The sequence below is a fragment of the Octopus bimaculoides genome, chromosome 11 (assembly GCF_046866305.1).
Source record: "Octopus bimaculoides isolate indiv1 chromosome 11, ASM4686630v1, whole genome shotgun sequence".
NCBI classification, from domain to species: Eukaryota; Metazoa; Mollusca; class Cephalopoda; order Octopoda; family Octopodidae; genus Octopus; species Octopus bimaculoides.
Window position 1 is genome coordinate 56,038,907 of NC_142938.1, and position 15,617 is coordinate 56,054,523.

Sequence of the window (15,617 nt, forward strand, 5' to 3'; positions counted from 1 at the left end):
TAATATTATTTGGTCTTCTATCTACTATGACTAGGGACTATTATTATCCAGCTAAAATTACATCAGGCAGCCATGCTTAACATGCAGAATGATATGTAATCTGATACCATTTAACTAGTTATGTCACCATACAATAACTGCATGGCTGAAATTGCAAATGCAGCAAATTGCCAACTACCTGAAACCATTATCCTGTCTGCTCTATCATGTGGAACATCTCATAAAAAGATTGCTATCACTGCCTAGCCAAAGTATCCAGATTACCATAACTGATCAGTGAAGACATAAATATTCTCCTTTTGAAGCCATTTATATAAAGTTGTTTTAAATTCTCTGCTCTCTCACTCTCTACTTCTGAGGATGGGGATGTGTTCTATGGCCATGAAACTTTTGGTAATGTAGAACTAAATCAATCTGTTTCATACACAGACACACACACACACACACACGTATGAATCTGCATGTGTGTGTACTGGTAAACAGATACAAAGCCACTCCTGTATTTGACTATTTTTCAAAGCAATCCTGTTTACAAAGGCATATGCAAATACCAGCAAAAGCATTTCTGTATCATGTTCTCTAGGTTTCTCATTAAATAAGACAGGCAAGCAGTTTTCATGTAAAATTACCATCTTTACAAAAGCAAAGTTTATGTAACAGGTAATAAAAGAATGTTGGGCAATGTGTTTTAATAGCATGAGTAGCAACCTTCTCAAATAACAACATTTAGTGAATTGGCCTGAGAACAGCAGTTGAAATGTAAACTTCCTGAGTATTATGTTTAACATTACATCAAAATCACACAAGTAAAATATATAGCAACTCATCCTGTAAGCACCAAAATTCAAACCACATACCTAACATCCTCAAGCATGTACCCAAAGGCATGATGAAGAAAATAATCTACCCTTAACAGAGGTGAGGAGTACTAAACTGAGGTACTAACATGCAGCCACTCCATAAAGATGATTATGTACTCACCAGTAACAATCATAATATTATTAAATAAACATCTTTAGAGTCTGAGTTCAACTTTGCTGTTCATCCTTTCAGGATTGATAAAATAAGTAAGAGTTGAACCCTAGGGTCAATGTAATCAACTTACACCTTCCCTCAAAATCGCTGGTCTTCTGCCAAAATTTGGATCCAATATTATTTAATAAAGAAATAAAATATAATATAGCGGCTATGTAACATTGTTTCAAAACTAACAGAATGAGGAACTTGCTGTGTTTTACTATGAAGCATATCTCACTTATTCCATCACCTGTTCCCACAAAGACCAATGCAATGATAAGCTATAGCCACTTCTAGGTTATACACAGTGTTATCAAAGATTTTAACCTTATTGCATTAAGAACTCTCTGTAGTTTCAAGTTCAATTCTATTGTGGGACACTTGAGACAAATATTTCTTGTTTTAGTCGCAGGTCAACCAAAGCTTTGTAAATGAAATTTGGTTGATGGAAACTGTGTGAAAGTCTAGTAGGGTGGGGGAGATTCCTGTTCTAGGGTGGAAGATTTAATCTTTCACCTGGTTTAATGTCATCACGGCATACCTTCAGTGGCTCAGCCTCAGAGTACAGCATTCATGCCTGGTCTCTGGCCTGGGGTAATTTAAACCCAGAAGTTTTTGGAGGCCCTGAAAAGGATCATGGATTCTGCCCTCTTCCTTCTCTGGTTAAGCTAATTAAGACAGTTAAGACTCAATATACAATTATTGATGTGTGGAGCTCTGTCTGACACCTGAAAGCAAAGTACATTGAAAACTGTATAATTTGCCTTGATAAGATCACAACAATGAAACAAATTTCCCTTCACAAACTCTACAGGTCTCACAGACCCTCCATTCAGAAATTTCCTCATGAATACAATGGCCTACACTGCTATTTGGAAAACACACCCAAAATTTACTTGGAAATCAAGAGTTAGCATTTCTGATAAAGGCATCAACATTTACATATAAGTTAGGGTGTTGTGACTTCTGCTTTACCACAAAACCTCAACATCATTTAATATTCTACCACAATTCTAAACAGAAAAACTTACTTATTTTTGAACTGTTGTCACAAGTCTAGATTTCTTCTTTTGAAATTCGATAAAGATTCTCCTGATTCATAAATGACACACTGTGCCATATAGTTGTTTCATGATTTCATGAACCATTGCTTATTTCAATCTATGATGACTTCATTAGCTAAATAAAGCTGGTCTAATAAATTTTTTAGGTATGAATTTGTATTCTTGATTAACTCATATATACAAATTAAATTCTACATACTTTTAGCATAAGGGAATATTGAGCACTTTGTTTTGGTACAAAAAAAAAGCATAAACAAAGGATGATGTTGCACAAATACTCAACTCTGAGTGCAATGCTTGTTATAGCAGAAACAGCTCTAGGCCAATGAAGTTGGTTCCTTTTGTCATTCCTGTTTCTTTTGTCATTCAATAAGTTACACACAGACACACACACACTAATCTAATCTAATCTAAGAAATATAAAAGTTCAAAAAGCATTCAATTTATCCTAATATATTGATCACAGTTTAATAAGTTTCATAGGTTCTCTTGTGTATTATAATCATTTTGAGAAATAGTTTATTTACCATATTTTCCCCAATATTTGCATGAATATTTATTTTTAACTTATGAAATTTTATAATCTGTTTTTAGTCGTAGTGTTTTTTTTTTTTCTATGCAAATAGAATTGTAGATTATTTGTTCTAGCAAAAGAATTTCTTTTAAACACATTAGCTGAATGTATTGAAATATTCATTTAAAAACTGTTCAAATCAATTTCCTTTTTAATAAGTTCCATCAATTTTTTTTTCTATGTGACTTAAATACTTGTACACATCATTTTATGGCAACTGATCCATTTGTTTGTAGCTGTCTCTCTTAAGTAACCAATATAAATGTTCAACCGATCACTTTAAGTCAGTATATGAGCTTCACTCTAATACAAGGAATATAAAAATAATACAGATGATTAAAAACGATTATAGCTGATTATAATGAGAATTAGTTTGTACAATAAATTATCAAGAAACAATTTTATAAATGCTGCAATATACTTCATATTATACACATTACCTCTTCATTCTACATTTTGATACTGTTCTGAGCCACTTCCCATGAATTTATATATATTAAAGTTTTCACAAAATATTGTAAATTAAAATATTAAGCAGTGAAGGGGAAATCTTTTAATTATTAAAGTATCTTAAAGTATCACAAATGAAAGAAATTATGGCCTATCTGAAAAGGAAATATACATAAAAACATCTATACTTCCATGTTTGGAAGATATCTTTGAAATATAACTTTAATATTAAATGTAAATAATATCATGAAGATTGTTGTATTACAAATTTCACAACTACTAAGGCAGTATTACTATAGCCTGCCATTGCAACTACAAATGTGTAGATTTGAGCAAGAAACTAGCATGTTGTATATGAATGGTTGACAACCGCATGAAACAAACATTCTGCATGGTTTTTCCTGGGCAGATACCTTGAAGAGGATAGCAGGGGGTACCTCTGATTCCAGCACTACTGAATCACATCGAGAAGGATCGCTCAACATCAGTGATACTACTGAAAAGTCTGACGGTGGTAGTAAGTAGATCTAGTCCTAATCTTTGATAGTGATGTTTGTTAATATATATATATGTGTTGTGTGTATCTTAAACTGTTGCTGACAAAGTTTTGTAACTCAGACTTCATTTGGTTAATGTTGAATGGCTGTCATTGTGCTTTATTAAATTCAATAACAACAACAACAATACTAAAAACATACTAACTTCTGGAATGCTTCTGAGATGTGACAAATTTAGTCGCAAACTTGGTTTTATTTGTTGATAAGCTCCACTAAAACTTACCATTCCACGAAACATTTTTATGATATGCTATAAAATATGTAAACTTAGAATGTTAGATGTTCATTGTTTTATCTATCACTGTTTGTTTCTAAATCATTAAAGATACATATATATCTTATATGTATATATATATATATATATATATATATATATATATATATATATCTTATACATATCATCATTCATCATCATTTCATTTAATGTTCATTTTCCATGCTGGCATGGGTTGGATGGTTTGACAGGAGGTGGCAATGCCAGGAACCATACAGGTTTCATTGTCTGTTTCGGCATGGTTTCTACAGCTGGATGCCTTTGCTAATGCCAATATATACATACATATATATGTATATATATATATATATATATATATATATATATATATATACATATATATCATCAGTATGTATATATAAATATAGATATCTCTATACGTGTCTGTGTTCAGTATGTATATTTATGTACATTTGGTGTACATTTGGATGTATGTATGTGTGTATTCATTTCATTGTGACTGTTCTAACAGATTGCTACTCAGGAGTTTCCCTTATATGAAACCAATTCTCTTCTTGTCCAAGGAAGCAGCTGCATGTTGAGGAAACACTAGAATAACAGGCCAAAATAGATTATTAAACTCTAAGATGGTATCAAGTACCTTTTCTCCCATTACTTAATGACAGCAAAATTGTGTGTGTGTGTGTGTGTGTGTGTAGTGTAAGTTTAAAACCTCTACAGCTTGTATTGAGTACTTTTTTCATCTTATGTAGTTCTTTGAACCATTATGTGTATATATCATATGTACACCGATGCGATGACTGGCCCCGCATCATATGTTACCAAGGGTGCGAATATGGCCTCATCCCAAGTTTGTAAATATATTGGCTCTGCCAGTACTTCTTTCAAATGACAGTCGTCCTTCAGAGTCCCAGAAAGACGGTTTGTCACATCCCTGGCTTGCCATGTGTGATATAAGATGGAAAATAATTGATCATCTGGGCCATAACAAAATCTGCATCATGGAAAGAGCCAAAATTCTTAAGGACTATACGAAACCTGGCACATTAAATAGTCATAAAGAAGTGTTTTCTAAATGTGTCCACACTTCAAGTGCCACTTACTGGAACATTGGATCTCACTATTTGCTCATTTGGCCTTTTCGGGTTTATAAGGGGATTCAGAGGAGATAACCCATCCTCATTAACGTGTTTTTGTTAAGACATATTTCTCAATTTCTGAGCATTTCCTCTCGTCCATGACGTAAAAATTTTAATTTTTGTCTTTATATAGAGTCTGATGAGCTGTCCACAAGGCTTTGGCTTAGTGGATATGAAACCTTGGGTAACTCTATTTCCAAGATGTAAAATTCTTTTGTTGAAACAATTATTGCTCTATTCTTTAGAGTGTGCTTCTTTTCTGATATATGTTTTATTAATTAACTATATATATATATATATATATCCAAATAAGAAGTCAAAGAAGGACTTTAACACATCTTTAATAATCAGTTACAATTATTTCTGTACCAACTCTGCTTTCAGTGCCAGTTTATGCAAAAGTACCAAATGAAAATTTACATAATATTTATGGTTTTAAACTTTAGAGTGGCATTTCTTAAGATCTGCATCAAAGGTGCACTCTTACATTGTGTTCTCTTACATTCTACCCTCTCAGGACCTTTATATATGTATACTCTTAAACAGCAGAAACAACAAAGTGACTCCAAGAACCAAGTGGTCTATGTTTCATGCAAGGTATTTATCAGCTAATGTTTGATAAGTGTCATGCATGAAACTCTTGGCCATTATGTTACTTTGTAAATTCTGTCAAAGAAAAATAATAAAATGTACATATACTCGTGTATTTAGTTCTATTTATGTTGTTTGTCCAACCAAATCTACATAGATATGATAACAAAAAAATTAAAACTGTCTGAGAGGGTAAAAAGAAATTCTCTATAATCTTAGAGAATTATATCAATGTAAGCAGCATGAGATTTGAACAGTTCATCTTTCAGCTAGAATCTGACTTGGATGTCCCATTTAAAAGAGCAGAGTGAATTTGCTGAAGGTGTTGTGATAATTCTATAAAATACGCTTAAAAGACAAATCAAATTATTTGAAGTGTAACCATGTATTTCCTCTACAGCAAAAAACCTCTTCCGATTTCTTCTTTCATACTTTAACCTCTCATCTCATAGTATAAAGGTGCCTTCTTCTCTACCTTAGTCCCACTCAGTCAATGTTAGTTTTGCAAGATACATGGCAACCTCACTGGAACTGGTACCATGAAGCAAAGTACCCAGTATACTCTGCAAAGTAATTAACATTAAGAATGACATGCAGCCATAGAAATTATATCAAACCAGATATTGGAGCGTACTGCAATCCCCCAACCCACTGGACCCTGTCAAACTAACTAACCCATGTCAGCATGGAAGATGGACATTAAAAGGGGATGATGATGGTGGTGGTGGTGGTGGTGGTGTGTGTGTGTGTGTATGTGTGTGTGTGTGTGTGTGTGTTTTCTATCTGTTATAACATGCTCATATTTAAGTTATATCATTTTGTGCTTAGATACAAGTGATTTCGGAAGAATAAAATTGTTAATGTTTTTGTACTTTGGAAGACTGCCATGGTAACTGTCTGTTTTTGTTGTTTTTTATTGCATAAAGAAATACTTGATAAATTTTTGTAGGTGAAACTTATTTGTGGAGCATTGTCACAAAGATATTGTCCATCCATATATAGTGTTAACATCTCTTTATTCAAAGGTTAATTAAATATCTTTACATTTTTATCTCTGGAGTATAGTATAACATGTAATTTATTCATATTTATAGGGTAAAAATCTACAAATGCTTTTTATAATACATTTTTGAAAAAAGCACCAAAATATATTTACTTTCTCTAAAATATGCCTTGAGTAAACAGTTTAGATCTCATTTTATTAGAGTCATGAGATGAAATATATTGTCTGAGAGAGTAAAAAGAAATTCTCTATAATCTTAGAGAATTATATCAATGTAAGCAGCATGAGATTTGAACAGTTCATCTTTCAGCTAGAATCTGACTTGGATGTCCCACTTAAAAGAGCAGAGTGAATTTGCTGAAGGTGTTGTGATAATTCTATAAAATACGCTTAAAAGACAAATCAAATTATTTGAAGTGTAACCATTCTAGGTTCAAGATCATCTTGGCCATTCATCTTTCCGAAATCAATAAAAAAAGGTAACTAGTCAATTATTGGGATTGATTTAGCTAATTACCCCCACTCCCCTCAAATTTCTGGCTTTGTACCTATATAAGAAATTATTATTACTTTTATTATTAAAGTGGTAGGCTAACGGAATCTTTAGTAGACTGGGCAAAATACTTAGCGGAATTTCATCCAGCTTTATGGTTTGAGTCCAAATTTTGCCGAGGTCAGCTTTGCCTTGCTTCCTTCCAGCATTGACAAAAATAAGTAACAGTTGAACTCTGGGGACAATGTCATTGACAAACCCCCACCCCAAAATTGTTGGCCTTGTACCAAAATTTGAAACCACTAGGCACATGCATGGCCTAGTGATTACGGTGTTGCACTCACAATCGTAAGATTGTGGTTTCAATTCCTAGATCAGGCGGTGCATTGTATTCTTGAGCAAAACAACTCGTCTCATGTTGCTCTGTGACTACTTTGACACCTCACATGTGGGACACTATGCACCTGGTCAGGCAACATTGATTTGATGGAAGGAGTGAGCTAATATACAGCACAAACATTTGATCACTATAAACAAATCATTTATGCAGGTCGTTTGGCAAAAACTGAATGCTCATACATCATCTTCAACAGGAGAGTCCATCATTATTATTATTATTATTATTATTATTATTATTATTATTATTATTATTATTATTATTATTGAGTGAGAGAGCAGTGCATGCCATCAAAGTGACACTGGGGTAAAATATACGAAGCCCATTATACCCATCATGACTACCCATCTGATAAGGGTACGCCAGGCACATGCATCACAACCATATGTGCGCGACATGATCTTATATCAAAATAAACAGCGCATGACCTCGAAGGTGGAGCCCAGTTAGAATTTTCTTCAGGTCGAGTAGCCGATCCTGCTCAAAAGGTCCGTGAATAAGGTTTGTTTAAGGATGTTGAGCAAAACACCCATGTTTCCAAAGGTGAATTATTCAAACCCCAAAGAATTCTTCTCAACACATGGCTATGATGCTCTCCCACTACTTCTGCTTCTGATCAAAGATGCACATATCGTCAGCCACCAAGGGACATACTCAACTGGTTACGGTCAAACAATTGACAAGCAAATCTGTGGTATTGAGCAGAATATTTGCTGTAGCCCATCATTATTATTATTATTATCATTATTATTATTATTATCATTATTATTATTATTACAGGGACAAGCTCATAGAATCATTGGCAAGTTGGGCATAATGCTTAGCAGCATTTCTTGTAAGTTATGTTCTGATTTTGAGTCTTGCCAAGGCTGACTTTGCCTTTCATCCTTTTAGGGTCAATAAAATAAGTGCCATTTGAGCACTGGAGTGGGGTGAAGTAATCAACTAATTCTGTTGCCTTAAATTTCTGGCTTTGTGCCAAAATTAGAAAGACTTATTCTTGTTGCTTGGGCAGTGCTCTGGTAGAATTGTTAGTGTCAAAAGGAATGTTTTGAGGTATTTCTTCTAATCCTTTATGTTCTGAGTTCAAATTCTGCTGAGGTTACCTTTGCTACACATCTATTTGGGGATTAATAAAATAAGGTAGCAATCAATTTCTGAGGTCAGTGGGATTCACTGATCCCATCCCACCCAAAACTGTTGGCCTTGTGACTAAATCAGAAACCAGTATTGTTGTTGTTGTTGTTGTTGTCAGGGACCTGAAGTAGTAGAATATAGAGCAGAGTACTGTACTGAACGATTGTGTATCTCTGTGTGTTATAAGTTCAGATCCTGTCAGAGCTAGTTTTGCTTTATGTTCCTCTGTGGTTGATAAAATAATCACCAGTCATACACCAAGGTCGATTTCAAACTTCTAGCCTCATCATCATCATAATCATAAACATCATCATTATCATCACTGCTGTTATACATATCTACTTTAAATTGAATTTTAATTGAAGTAAATATCAAAATAAACATTTCTGAAAATTAATTTTGAGACAAAAAGAAATACAAATTGTATTTTTATTTATTTATTAATTTTTTTTTTTATCAAATGAATATTTTTGAAAGATTTCCATTTCAGTGAATAAAAAAGAACAAAGATCCAATATTACATATGACTGTGTCTTATTTTATCAGAAAATAGAATAAATGTGCTTGTGTGACATTTTACAGTGAAAAACATACTTTTGTTATGTGGCTTATTAACCCTTTAATTTATCAAGTTGTTGTACCTAATTGATGTCAAAGTGTAAATATGTCCCTGTAGAGCACCTAATGAAGCTATTGTAGCAAACAATACACTGAGTCTCACTTTCAACACCATCCTAAATTCTGCATAGCAGCAGCAGCAGTAGTGGTGGTGGTGGTAGTAGTAGTAGTAGTAGTAGTAGTAGTAGTAGTAACAGTAGTAGGGGTTGGGGTAGTAGTATTAGTCATAGTAGTGGTATAGACTTAATGTTGGTACAAAATGTAGAGGCCTCTATGTGTTCACTCAGCCTGGTAGAAATAGAAACTAAATCTCCTTCAAATCACAACCTGCTGCCTTCAAGCAGAAATGATTTGTTAGTCCATGTAGTGTTCAGTGAATTGATAGAATCATTAGTGCACCAGACAAAATGTCATGTGGATTCATTACATTCTGATTTCAAATCCCACCAAGGTCAACTTTGCTTTTCATATTTTCGAAGTCAAGTAAACTAAGTGTCGAGCAAGTACTGGAGTATCTATAATTGACTATTCTTTCTTCCTTGTAAAAATGTCAGGAAGTTTCATGTCAGAAGATCAAAACAAAAGAAGAAATGGTCAAAGCTGGAACAGTTTTGACCATAATTTTTGCTTGATTAAGCTTGACCTGGGATTGATCTGGGTCTAAAAGAAAAACAACAAAGCATAGAAGCAGAAATCCTCAAGAGAATGCATGCTTTTTGTATCAGTGTTATGTGTGTGTGTGTGTGTGTGTGTGTGTCATTTGGGAGGAAGTTCTATAATTTCAGTAGATGTATCTGAATTGCAGCATGTTTCTTTTGTCTGTGGATATTCCGAGAAAATGTTGACCATATTCCACATTGGAATTAACTTTTGTGCAATTAAATTTATGCAAATATATAATGTGGACCATATTCCACATTGTGATTAAATTTTGTGTAATTAAATTTATGCAAATATATAATGTGAACCATATTCCACATTGTGATTAAATTTTGTGCAATTAAATTTATGCAAATATATAATGTGGACCATATTCCACATTGTGATTAAATTTTGTGTAATTAAATTTATGCAAATATATAATGTGAACCATATTCCACATTGTGATTAAATTTTGTGTAATTAAATTTATGCAAATATATAATGTGGACCATATTCCACATTGTGATTAAATTTTGTGCAATTAAATTTATGCAAATATATAATGTGGACCATATTCCACATTGTGATTAAATTTTGTGCAATTAAATTTATGCAAATATATAATGTGGACCATATTCCACATTGTGATTAAATTTTGTGTAATTAAATTTATGCAAATATATAGTTTGAACCATATTCTACTTTGTAATTTAACCTATGTGCAATTAAATTTATGCAAATATATAATGTAGACATATTTTCATACATGCATCTTCACTGACATGTACATATTGAATGACATTAGAAGTTTATTAATTAAAATCTTGGGAAAGCCATTAATAGAAAACATATTTCTGTTTGAAATTCAGTTTTTGCGGAATTTCCTGGTATTTCATCTTCTTCAAACTTTCTAGATTCCCATCCTTGAGACTTAATGTTTGATTTTTATTGTAATGTTTATCAACAACAAAGTTTATAGCATTGTTGATAACTGGAATTATTTTTTCAAGGATATTCCTAGAGCTTTAGTGTGTATTGTCATTTTGTCCATTTTTTGAATTAAAATATTTGGTTTAATTACTTAACATGTGTTGTACATACATACATACATACATACATACATACATACATACATACATACATACATGTTGGCACTCCATCGCTTACGAGGTTGAGGGTTCCAGTTGATCCGATCAACTGAACAGCCTGCTCGTGAAATTAACGTGCAAGTGGCCGAGCACTCCACAGACACGTGTACCTTAACGTAGTTCTCGGGGATATTCAGCGTGACACAGTGTGACAAGGCTGACCTTTTGAATTACAGGCACAACAGAAACAGGAAGTAAGAGTGAGAGAAAGTTGTGGTGAAAGAGTACAGCAGGGTTCGCCACCATCCCCTGCCGGAGCCTCGTGGCGCTTTAGGTGTTTTCGCTCAATAAACACTCACAACATCCGGTCTGGGAATCGAAACCGCGATCCTATGACCACGAGTTCGCTGCCCTAACCACTGGACCATTGCGCCTCCACACATACATACATATGTATGTATGTATGAGAGAATGCAAATCCTTAGTTCCTATACTATAAATGATCACAATATTTGGGATTATAAAAACCTGCAAGACCTTATTCAAATTTAAAGGATGATGATTAAAACAAAACACTTTATTTCACAATCTTGCTACCAAGTTAGTAGCTGGTCGAAATTTATTCTAAATCAAAAAGAGAAAGAGAGCATACATACATACATACATACATACATACATACATACATACATGCAATTATACATACATACATACATATGTGCATACATGCACGCATGCACACACACATATACACACACGTGCATACATATTTTAAGGTTTGGCATCAGTACAAAATAAAGTTGATTTAACAGAAATTTTTCAGTTAAATATAACAATAATTTAATATTCCGGTTCTGTTAAATATTCAATGATAGGCTTCTAGATATTTTACTGATAACAACATCGTCATCATCATCATCATCATCATCATCAATGTTGTTTCGTGATCTTTATCATTATGATTTCTACCATTAATTTCTACCATTAATTCTACCATTTCTACCATTTCTACCATTTCTACCATTAATTCTACATCAACACAGCAATAATCCTCATAATTTTTGGAGCAAGGAGAGAGCCTCAACACGGTAGCATAACTTCCAAAATGCAGCTCCCATACCTCTCTGAATCACACTTTGTCACTAAAAAGTAAACAGAAAGAACACAATTGATAATATAGTCATGGATGTGGTAGAAGATTGGATGATCAAGGATGGAATGTCTTTGCTTATAAGTTTGCTCAATCATGACTGACCTAAACAATAACAACATCTTTACATATCTTTCACATGTATTGAGCATAATGCCTGTACACTTTTCAGGTGACAGCAGTAATATATTTCAAATATTTAAGCACACAAAATCATATTCATATAGGACACAACACATGCTAATTTTAATTATCAATAACACATTGCTAAGAATAATTCAGCAATGCTATGTAACTATTAGAAATCATGGAACGGCTTATAGATATACATACATACATGGATACATACATGCACATGTACATATATAAATACATACGTATGTACATACATACATGGATATGTAAGTAGAAAGCTCCAAGATGACAGTAACATTGATCATCAAAGCAGTTTATCAAGGACCAATAACCAGATTACTACCTCCCACTTTGAAGGGTATGCGTTTACAATCCATGAACAGGAAATATCAATGAAGCACTTGATGCACAAAAGGAATAGAGATGCAAGAAAGCAGTAAAACGTGACAACCGATGCAGACTTTGTGGAGTTAACACCGAAAATATCACCCACATTATAAGCAGTTGTCTGAAAATGTCATCATGGTATTATCTACTGATGAGACATGATGTAGCTAGGACACTCAATAATGGAATCTGTTGAAAGGATAACTCTGAGGACAAAGAAATGAGAACCCACAGTATGGTAGAAGCCATAGCCACTCATAATAAAAAGGAGTACTGGTGGAATGTCCCAATGAAGACCTCAATAAAATGTAAGCACAACAGATCTGACATAATGGTTTGGGATAGAGAATAGAAACTGTGCACAATGTGGAAATTAGCTGCCCAGCGGATGTTAAAATAAAGCTGAAGATCAGTGAAAAAGAGAACAGCTATGCGGAACTATTGAGGAATTTGCAGTTACTCTATCCAGATTACAAGTTCAGGTTTATACCTGTAATTATTGGGGCCCTGGGATATGTAATACACTGCCTAAATACCAATCTTGAGAAATTAAGCTTCTCAAAACCAGAAAGAAGAAAACTAATTCGAAGACTACATATCCAATCCATCACTAGAACTGTAAAAATCTGTAAAACTTTCCAGAAGTTTATCATTTAGATATATACAAGCATGTCTAGATATGCAACTATATGCATGAGAATACATACATAGAGCAAAACATACAAATCTGCACATATACATACATACATACATACATACATACATACATACATACATACATACATACATACATACATACATACAAACAAACAAACAAACAAACAAAAATACCCTGCTGTTGATGTTAAAATTCCAATGAAGGAGCCCTGATTCTAGGTTAGAAACCGGCTCTTTCTCTGTTGGCAAGAAATCTTGAAATAAACTGAATAATGACATACATACATAATACAAATAATATGTGAGTATATGCATATATACGTACATGTATGTACATACCTACATCTACATGTATATAGATGCATATTTGGGTACAGGACATCATAAAAAAACGTGGACAAAATGAAAAACAGAACATAAACAGAGCACAGAAAACAAACAAGCCACATAGAGAATATTTCCTTCATCAGCTGTCCTTATTCTAAACTAAGCGTTTCAAACATACATACACACATACATACAAGCAAACAAACAAACAAAGTAGATTTTATGATATATATTTTATTCGAGTATTTCATTTTTGTACTTGGTTTGCAAGATTCTTGATGTAAATATATATGTTAAAACATATTTTATTGTATTTCACATAGGCATAATGATCTTTTCATTATTCAAATTCATTTAGTCACAAAATATACAAATGCTTTTAAAGATGTAAGAGAAAACTATAGGACAATTTATCTAACATGATAAATAAATATGAGTTTTAAGGTTGTTTATTTGAACACTCAAACCTTGAAATGAATACTTATCTCTTCTAATTACCATCATTAAAAGAAATATATTCAAATTAAGTAAAACTAATTTAAAAAGCAAACATAATTCAATTTTCAAAGAAAGTTTTCATCAAATTGATTTTTTCTTTTCAGTTTTTTTTCAACCTAAACTCTATGAAAATCTTGCATGTTTAATTGAATTCTCTTTCACTTGCACTTTCAAACTATGACTATTTTGGTTTATTGGATATTAATTTTTCAATAACAAAGCATCACTGTTTTCATTATTATTATTATTATTATTATTATTATCATCATTATTATTATTATTATTATTATTATTATTATTATTATTATCATTATTATCATTATTATTATTATTATTATTATTATTATCATTATTATCATTATTATTATTATTACTATTATTATTATTATTATTATTATTATTATTATTATTATTATTATTTGCATTTTGCTTGTCTTTCTTTTTTTTTACATCTCTTTCTCCATCTCTAGCTGATGATTTCTTCCCACGACATATAAATGGTGGCCCTGAGTTAACATTAAGGAAATGTGAGTCCTTGGTTTAGAAAATAAAAACAATAGCAATATGTAGAACCTTTATCATTGTAACCCTGGTCACGTGTGTGATCTTTTGGTTAGTTATGTGCTATGTATTATTATCATTATTATTATTGTTACAATTATTATTATTATTATTATTATTATTATTATTATTATATAATGTTGTTTAATTATTTGTAACCCTGTACATATGTGTAGAATATAGTCAAACACAATTGTGATTTTTTTTTTCTGGCAAGCATGAAGATGATGTTAATTCCATAACTTTAATTTATAGAATTTTCTTTTTAAAAATTCAATTTTACATTTCTGCAAATAAATTCTCTAATTGGTATTCAATGTGTATTTTATGTTTATTGAGTGGCTGTTTAGTTCAGTGGTTCTCAGCCCACTAAATACTAGTTACCCCCAACCCCACAAAAAAAAATATTAGGGAATGTGTTTTTTTATATCTCTACTCCCTATCATTATTAAAGAGAGAGTTCATATTCTGCCAAGGTCGACTTTGCTTTCATCCTTTTGGGGCTGATAAATTAAGTACCAGTTGCATACTGGGATCGATCTAATCAACTGGCCCCTTCCCCAAAATTTTGGGCCTTGTGCCTAGAGTAGAAAAGATTAATAAAGAGAGGCCAAAACAGATTTTGCCTCTATATAATTCTGCTTACTTTGCTATGATATCAGATAAGTTTTAAAAACTACCTCAAATATTTTAGGCATCACGATTTGTCCACCCTAATTTCAATCTTCACTGACACCCCACCCCTTGGCAGGATTCTAGGAAATGTTGGCTAAGCTGACATTGTTTAATTTTATTGAGACATTCATTATAATAGCTATGCAGAATTTTATAAGTTATCAGATGTTAAGAGAAAACAAAGTAAATATCAAAATTATTTTATATAAAAATAATAACTACAG

General features: G+C 32.5%; 1 protein-coding gene across 50 annotated transcripts in view; it reads left to right on the top strand.

Annotated features, from left to right (window-relative positions):
• LOC106881762 (ryanodine receptor) overlaps positions 1 to 15,617 on the top strand; it is a 385,182-nt gene that overhangs the window by 174,756 nt on the left and 194,809 nt on the right. For 16 of the 50 annotated variants that reach the window (XM_089360088.1, XM_014932251.3, XM_014932252.3 and 13 more), the window contains 2 exons: positions 3,515 to 3,622; positions 14,628 to 14,684. The exons of 25 other annotated variants lie outside the window; for them this stretch is intronic. In XM_089360088.1, the coding sequence (XP_089216214.1) occupies positions 3,515 to 3,622; positions 14,628 to 14,684 (165 nt within the window). The remainder of the gene's footprint in view (positions 1 to 3,514; positions 3,623 to 14,627; positions 14,685 to 15,617) is intronic. 9 more of the 50 variants (XM_052971845.2, XM_089360095.1, XM_089360097.1 and 6 more) reach the window with 1 other exon arrangement.